The sequence below is a fragment of the Oratosquilla oratoria genome, chromosome 44 (genome assembly GCF_046742065.1).
Source record: "Oratosquilla oratoria isolate Oo_2021 chromosome 44, ASM4674206v1, whole genome shotgun sequence".
Classification (NCBI taxonomy): Eukaryota; Metazoa; Arthropoda; class Malacostraca; order Stomatopoda; family Squillidae; genus Oratosquilla; species Oratosquilla oratoria.
In genome coordinates this window covers 15,991,337-15,999,828 of record NC_134820.1, presented here as the reverse complement: position 1 = coordinate 15,999,828, position 8,492 = coordinate 15,991,337, and the positions used below count along the sequence as shown (strand labels likewise).

Here is an 8,492-nt window from a genome sequence, read left to right as displayed (position 1 = left end):
ACTTTTGTTTATCTGGAAAAACCTATGGGTGTTATTTATTCATTATCTGTTTATTCATTTATTTATGAATTTATTTATTTATGTTTTTGCGACCACCATTAAATTTACAACGACGGATGCAGCATACTAACGTTTGGGGACCTCTGAGGCAGGCCGACCTTCCGGTTACAGAAACAGAAGAAACACTCACCGTCAGCGTATACGGGTGGGAGTCTGCGCTTGAATACATAGGAAATTGAAAAAAGAGCTTTTGAGAAGGCATACATTGCCACCGAAAAAACACCAAATTCTCTATGGGGATTTATATCCTGGACCCAAACATCCACACAGCTGGCAGTTGGCGAGTGTGGGACAACGAGACCGGGATGAGTTCACGCAGGGCCGTCAAATCATAATGTTGTAAGATATTGACGGACTTTGATTTTTCTTCTGTTTTCAGTCCACCCTTCCACCCCCCGTATCCTCCTTACAGCTTTGGTAACAACTGCCATATTTTATAAAAAAAAAAAAAAAAAAAAACGGTAGGGGCATCTGACGCTCTCAGACGAATAAAGTAATTTGGCTTTAGCCAAAAATATTCATAAACGATCTATTGTACTAACGTGTTTTATTCAGTCTTCCATGACCACATTTCATTCAGCACCGACTGGGGTCCAGATTTCATCTGTGTTACTACAGTTTAAGTTGAAAAAATGTCTTTGGTTGAAGATAGCTCATAACACAGTAAATGAAGTTATGGTTTCATCAGAAGTGATAATAAAGATAATAGTAATAATAATAATAATAATAATAATAATAATAATAATAATAATAATAATAATAATAATAATAATAATAATAATAATAATAATAATAATAATAATAATAATAATAATAATAATAATAATAATAATAATAATGATGATAATGATAATGATAATGATAATGATAATGATAATGATAATGATAATGATAATGATAATGATAATGATAATGATAATGATAATGATAATGATAATGATAATGATAATGATAATGATAATAATAATAATAATAATAATAATAATAATAATGATAATAATGATAATAATGATAACAATAATAATAATAATAATAATAATAATAATAATAATAATAATAATAATAATAATAATAATAATAATAATAATAATAATAATAATAATGATAATAATAATAATAATAATAACAACAACAAAGTATATACGGGCAGTAAGTCTTCTAATACACAAATTTTGTTGAAGGTGATGCTGTTTTCTGCATTAATAATTTTCTACACTCTGTAGAACTCGTGCGTAGGTGAACATATTCTCCGATCTGGATTCCGGCTCATCTGCGCCTTCTTCAGGGAGTACGTCCAATGTTCAAGTTTAGTTCAAGTTTTGTGATTTTAGTCCCAGCGGAGCTAGCCGATTTAGGGACTGGCTTGTAGTTTCTGGGTGGCTTCAAATAGTGTATTTGGAGATGTTAGGGAAGTGTTGGGGTGATTTGAGAAGTTGTGTAATTGGGTAAGAGTTTTGATTTTCGCTTGTGGGCATGCGGGTGCATGTGGGGGTGGTCGGGGTGTTTACAGCAGTCCCCCGACTGGGGAGGAGCAGACGAGGTTGGCTGCAAGGACGAGGAGGTCGACTTTGGAGGAGGAGTCCGCAATGAGGCGTTCGAGGGCTGTGGCAGGGTCATTGAAGTTTGACCTTAGGGGCCAGAAGTGGGCTTCCAATTCGGGGCACAAGAAGAGGCAGTGCTTGAAAGATACTTAAGAGCCTCATGTGCAGCGGGAAGTGGTATATTTGGTGCGCCAGTGATTCACCCGTATCCTGCTGCCTGTCGCCGCCAGGTACGGCCGTAGCGACGCGAAGGTAGGGGGGGTCGGTCCAAGGCAGGTCTTAAGGAGCCATCCACGTTCAACAGCAGTAGAGTGGTACTCCAATTTCCAGATGTCCCAGGCAGCGCGGTCAATTTTGCAAAAGAAGTCATGTGCAGAGGGTTGGATTGAGGTGACTTTGCTGTTAGGCAATGTGGCACCTGTTTTGGCAGTTTTGTCTGCCATCTCGTTGCCAAGGAGGCCCACGTGCGAGGGGACCCATTGGAATCGGAAGTGGACTCCTGCCCTGCCGGCCTCCGTTAGAAGGCACAGGACGTCGTTAAGGATGGCGGGACGTGACGCACAGCTGCCGTTCTGGATAGCTATTAGACTAGATTTCGAGTCTGATAGCACCGTTACCTGCGGTGGTGGGTGGGGAAGGGCGAGTACAATTTGCACTCCCTCTCTGATGGCGACGAGCTCAGCCGTGAGGATGGAGGTGGGGGGTAGTTTCACTGGGTGAGCTTCCTTTGTGTTGTACAGGTAGATGCCTGCTCCTGAGCGTCCATCTTCGAACACTGATCCGTCTGTATATATCAGCAGGTCGTCACGGTATTTGAGCGCAATCTGCTCCCTAGCTCGCGCTGCAAGCGTGTGTGGGTCGTCTCGACGGCTAAGCCCGGGAAGGTTAAGCTCCACCTCAGGAGGGGTGAGGGCCCACGGAGGGAAGGGGTCCACCTGGCACTGGGCAATCCTCCGGCGTTGGCCAGGTTGGATTTTGGCCTTCTTGCAGATGTCCCTTACTGTAAAGGGAAGGCCGTGAACGGGAACGGGGGTGGTGGCTGAGTTCCAGCTCTCATCCATCTCTTCATCTGTGGAGTTAGGTACCCTTGCAGAGCTGAATAGGTATGTACAGGCACCCTTCTTCAGGCAATGCCTGAGTGGTAGTAGGCCGGCTTCATTGTAGATTTGGGCCTGGGGAACCGACTTTGCTAGTCCTAGCCCTAGGCGGAGCGCTTGGCACTCTACCCGAGCCATTCTTTGCACGGCCGTCGGAGGGAGGTCGTGGAGAGCGGGGGCGCCGAAGAGAAGGCGGGAACGCACGAGGCTCTGAATGATGGGAATCAGAGTTTCCCTGCGTTGGCCCCATTTCTCCCGACGGATGACTCTGACGAGATTGAGCGCCCGTCTGGCACTGAGACAGGCTAGTCTCAGGTGCTCGTTCCAAAGGCCGTCCCGCTGGAAGGTGACCCCCAGGTAGCGGACGGAGGCAGCGGGTTTCACAGCAGTACCGCAGACCGTGATTTGATTCCAGTCTGGATACTGACCTGCGTTATAACCCTTGCTGTGCACCGGCATGTATACAGTTTTGGTCCCGGAGAGGGTGAATCCAAGGTCCATGAGATGGTTTACGACCACGTCCACTTGCTCTTGAAATACCCTTACCTCCGCCCGATGGTTTGCAGAGTTCTTCTTTGGCCGTCGGTACCTGGACTTCCTCCAGAGGGCTATGTCGTCCGCGTAGGCAGTGACTATGGTGTCATGTCTCACCCCCTCTCCCACCCCCGCTAGTAGCAGGGTGAAGAGTAGGGGGGCGACGACGGAGCCCTGGGGGACCCCCATGTCGATTTTGGCTTGCGAACTGATGATCCCTTTCCACCGAACCGCAATTGTTCTGCCGGCGAGAAACGACTTCACGAAGTTGAAGATTGCCGGGGAGACCCCTATGGACTTCAGCTTCAATAGGAGCTTTGTGTGCCAAACGGTGTCAAAAGCCTTGGAGATGTCCAGGAAACAAGTGTGAAGAATTCTTCTCTGCCTTCGGGCTCTCCGGATGTGTTCGGCGAGCTTCACGACGTGATCCGTTACGCTTCTACCCCTCCTGAACCCTGCTTGAAGCTTCGGGAGGCACTTGTTTGAGTCCACATGGTGGCTTAGGCGGTTCAGGATGATACGTTCGTAGACCTTTCCGACGTGGGAGGTGAGGGCCACGGGCCGGTGGTTTTCCACCAGGTTCCTCTGTTTTCCCGCCTTGGGAATGGGGACCACAATTGCATGTTTCCATGCCAGTGGTACCAAGCCTTCTCTCCAGCATTTGTTGTAGATCGCCAACAAGGATTGCTGGAGGGCGGGAGGGAGGTGTCGCAGAAGTGGGTACACAATTTTGTCTGCACCTGGGGATTTCTTGGTGGCCTTAATGGCCCTGAGAGCCCACTTCAGCTCGAAGAGCGAGAGGTCCACAAGGTCATCATGGGCTGCCCGGAAGTTGCGCTTCTCAGCGGGGAGGCTAGCTGAGGAGCTCGCGCTGGCAAAGTGGTGGAGGAGCCCCTCTGCTTTATCCTCGGCTGTGCGCAACACCCTCCCATCGGGAGCCTTGCGTCAAATGTCATCAAAGTGCGATATTTGACGACGCGAAATTATTCGACTAGGGTAGATCACCTGATAGATTAGAATTATGCATAAAGTATCTCCTCATGCTTCTGGCCCACCCTGTGTTCTCGTATTGGGTAGCGCTAGCAAATCAAGTGCTTGTATATTCAAGTTGGGGTTTTTATCCTTGATATAAAGGGCCTCGCTTATCTTTAACTTTCTCGGGTCCATGCAGGTTTCCAAGATTTTCGTGTTCTGTTCTAATTCTTCTCGTGTAATGTGGTATCCATGTGATGCCAAAGCTTGGTTCTTTGGGGCTCCTGTGTATTTGTGTCCAACCAGTCTGGATTCCAGCTTCATAGTCGTCATGCCTATGTACGAGGAAGGAAGGGCTTCGCAGTTCCCTTTTGTGCATTTATATTCGTATATGACATGAGACTTTTTCAGCTCATTCCTCTCTTGGCGGGTGTTGTTTTGGAGAGGCAGATTGGAGGTTTTCTTACATTTATAAAAGATAGAAGTGTTGTCATTCATAGGCTTTAAGTTTCTTTTGACGATGTCTTTGATGGCCTTTTCATCTTCTTTGTAAGCTGTAGAAGTGTGACTTGTAAAAAAGTTTTATTTCTGCTTGGTTTGGAGTATTGTTGGAGTTGGTGTACCATTTGTTTAAGATATTTTCGGTAACTTTATTAATTTCTTTGTTGCTGAAGCCGTTATCTATTAGTACCTGGGTAGTGCGTTCGAGTTCTTGGTGGACTTTTGACCAGGTATCACAGTGCGTAAGTGCTCGGCGGACATAAGCTCCAATGGTAGATTGCTTATATCGATTGGGGCACTCACTGTTTCCGTTGAGACATTGGCCTCCATTGGAAGGCTTCGTGTAGACATTGGTGGTGAAATTATGTCCACTTTGGGTAACAAGGACATCAAGGAAGGGCATGGAGTTACCCACACTGTGTTCAGTTGTGAATTTAAGTCCTTAATTTAAGACGAAGGTAAAGGGTTGAGAGCGACACTGAGTCAATGGACTGATGCAGGAAGTCTTTGTGACTCTAACTTGTTACTGATCTACCTCCTCCTCTTCCCTCCTCCCCACGTTCCTAAGGTTAACATGGTCTACTTCAGGAATGGGCAACCTTTTTAAGTGTGGGTGCCAAAACTAGCCAAATCTTTAATACAAAAATTTCTCGCGTGCCATCGGAATGAAATGATAGGCGTGCATACGAGGACCTATAAGGGTCCCTATCGGCCGCTGAACGCAAGCATGCGGTTACCAATGGCCATACAAAACATACAAAAAAAAAAGCTGGATATTATTATTTTTTAATCGACTTCTGGGTTTCGCATATCGGATAAAAGCCGTTAGTATGCCAGGTTTTGCACCCGTATCAAGCAAGGGTCGCCCATCCCTGTTCTATGGCGTATTCCACTGTATGCAACATGATTTAAAGGAATATTAACCCCCATCCATTTTGAATTATTCTATTCTACATAGAATAAGGTAAAATGTTTTATACAACTTCACCTTATTTCACTTAGTGCAGTGTAAGATATTATTTTCCTACTTTAACTCATTTTCCTTTCCATTTTCCATTGACTATCATTTGTTTTCTTCATAATATTCATCTAGTTTCATTCCGTATAGATAATGATATATGCTTCGTTAAAAGTTACACTATCGAGATCATATACTTGGAGAATGGTGAAATTTTCAACTTTTACTTAAAGCTTTTGATATTCTCTATCTTTAAAATGTGCAATGGAAAGCTATTGTGTACTGTACTCTCTGCGTCAGGAGCAGCATACATGAAGACATGAAACCCAACATTCGATCTTGGTTCACACAATGTTACACTGCCAGTAGTTGGACGAGTGTTTACAATTTCCACTTGTTGTATCACTTGTAACATATCCCTTAAATAGGTAAATCTAAAGAAATGCACTCCAAATTCATATAGCAATAGAAAGTTAAACAATTTTGTCAATTATTATTACAATACATCAATATACATTATAATAGTGTCATTTCATCTCATGCATTTTCTTTTTCTCTTTTATTTATGTTTCTTTCTGACTTGAATGCGTGTTGGTTTGTTTACATGTTTTCAATCTTACCCATGTAGTGTCATTGCATTCAGTTTATTTTCTTTACTTGTTTATTTTTTTCTCTCACTCGAATGCGCACAGGTTTGTTTACATGTCTTTTTTTTCATTCTATTCCTTTTCATGCCACTGCACTTCAGTTCTTTTCTTTGTTTTCTTTATTTATTATGTTTTCTCACCCAGATGCGTTGAGGTATCGAAGCTGTAATTGCGTTCTCTAATTTATGAATTCAGTTTTCTCTAATTAATGCATACCGTTTTCCCGCGTAAACTGTTTCCGTAAGCCATCTCATACACACTGCCAATGTAGTAAAAATATATTTGATCCTCATCCTCTAAATAATCAATATTAAACTATTTATTTAAATGACAATAATATAATATTTTTGTTTGTGGAAAATTCAAGTCTGTACATACAAAAATAAAACTGTATTTGCATAAGTAAGTTCATAAACATCCACTCAAGGGTGTGCACGACGATGTAACCAGATTCGCAAATGACCACTATTTTATAGTATGGTGTTTATATGCAAAGTATTTATATTTTTACGAATGCATTAATCTATTGTGGAAGTGGAAAATGCTAATAAGATAACTACTTTAAAACTAATGATCAATAATATTGTTACCGGTAGTAGTCCGGTGAAAGACTCTTCAAGTAGTGGTGTCGTTCAGTTCGAAAGATCATTGTTTTCGACTCAAGCTATATTTCTGGTTCTATTTAACAAATTATTGTGATTGTTATGTCGTTGTACAGGGAAAAAGTCATACTTTAAGTGGTGCTACTATAGTATGCTATCTATCGCGCTAGTGAGTGAATGGAGGGTGTCTGAGGGTGGGTGTGGTGTATACACTTTTGTCTGTCTACATGCATGGGTTCATGTTTGGAGGGTGCATGCGGGAGTTTTGTTAATACACATATAATGAGCTTTGACTAATTTGTAATAAATGTTTTCCTAAAAACTAAACTAATCTAACCTGACTAATTTGTAATAAATGTTTTCCTAAAAACTGTTTTTTATGCTCCCTTGTTTTAATACTTACTTCATACAAATTAGCCCAGCACGTGATCCAAAGACCAAGGTGAATACTCAAGGATATATTAGATTTCATTGTCAGCATGTTTTTTATTTATTTCCTCAATTATTGTTTCATACAAATTAGTTTATATTCTTATTTAGAAACAGAAGCACATTGGCATTTTCATCACTTAAGCATCATAAGTTAATTGACAATGACCTTCCGCCCTCCAGGGGGTAATTGGCCGCTACCCTTATTCAAACTGTCCTTGTTCCTTTGTTTCATGTATATATTATCTATGCATTTCTATTTCTATTCAAGTGTTGGAAGGAGGGAACTGTACCGGAGGCATGGAAACACGCCATAGTGATTCCTAACCCCAAGCGTGGTAAACCCCGGAACAAGATAGCCAACCACAGGCCTGTTTCGCTCACCTTCCACGTAGGGAAAATCTACGAGAGGATGGTACTCAACCGACTGTCGCACTTCGTGGAATCAAGAAGAGCCCTTCCAACACTCCAGGCAGGCTTTAGGAAGAGACGAAGCGTCACGGACCACATCGTGAGGCTGTCTGAACATATCCGAAGGGCCCAGCGACAGAGGAGGATCTTGCACACCTGCTTCCTGGACATGGCCAAAGCATTCGACACGGTCTGGCACGCCAAGCTCCTTCACAAACTAAAATCCTTGGGAGTCTCCCCAGCTATCTACGCTTTCACCCGATCGTTCCTCTCCAATCGCTCCATCTCGGTGAGATGGAAGGGAACCCTCAGCCAACAGGCCCCCGTCGACATGGGAGTCCCCCAAGGCTCAGTCGTGGCCCCCCTACTCTTCACACTACTGCTGGCGGATGTCGGAAAAGGCGTGCGCAGCGACACGGTCGTCACTGCCTATGCCGACGATGTAGCACTATGGCGCAAGTCCAGGCACAGGCGTCCCAAGCGGGACTCTGCACAACACAAAGCGGAACTTCGGGTATTCCAAAGCCAAATAGAGCTGGTGGTGGCACAACTCACGAACCTGGGATTCTCACTCTCCTCGACCAAAACGGTGTACATGCTTGTACATCAAGTTGGCTACAATAGGGGAGAGTATCCCAACTGGAACCACATCACAGTCTGTGGCTCACCTGTGAAGCCCACGGCCTCAGCTCGATACCTGGGAGTCATTTTCCAGATAGACGGACGGTGGACCAAGCATA

At 43.7% G+C, this 8,492-nt stretch overlaps 1 protein-coding gene across 1 annotated transcript; it reads right to left on the bottom strand.

Moving 5' to 3' along the window:
• Positions 1-1,759: 1,759 nt before the first annotated feature.
• LOC143022309 (uncharacterized) lies at positions 1,760-6,078 on the bottom strand. Its single transcript, XM_076180455.1, has 5 exons — positions 5,952-6,078; positions 4,896-5,146; positions 3,459-4,171; positions 2,713-3,287; positions 1,760-2,670 (listed from the first exon to the last, which is right to left on the bottom strand). Exons 1-5 carry the CDS (start codon positions 6,076-6,078, stop codon positions 1,760-1,762), a joined length of 2,577 nt encoding a protein of 858 aa, XP_076036570.1.
• Positions 6,079-8,492: the final 2,414 nt, after the last annotated feature.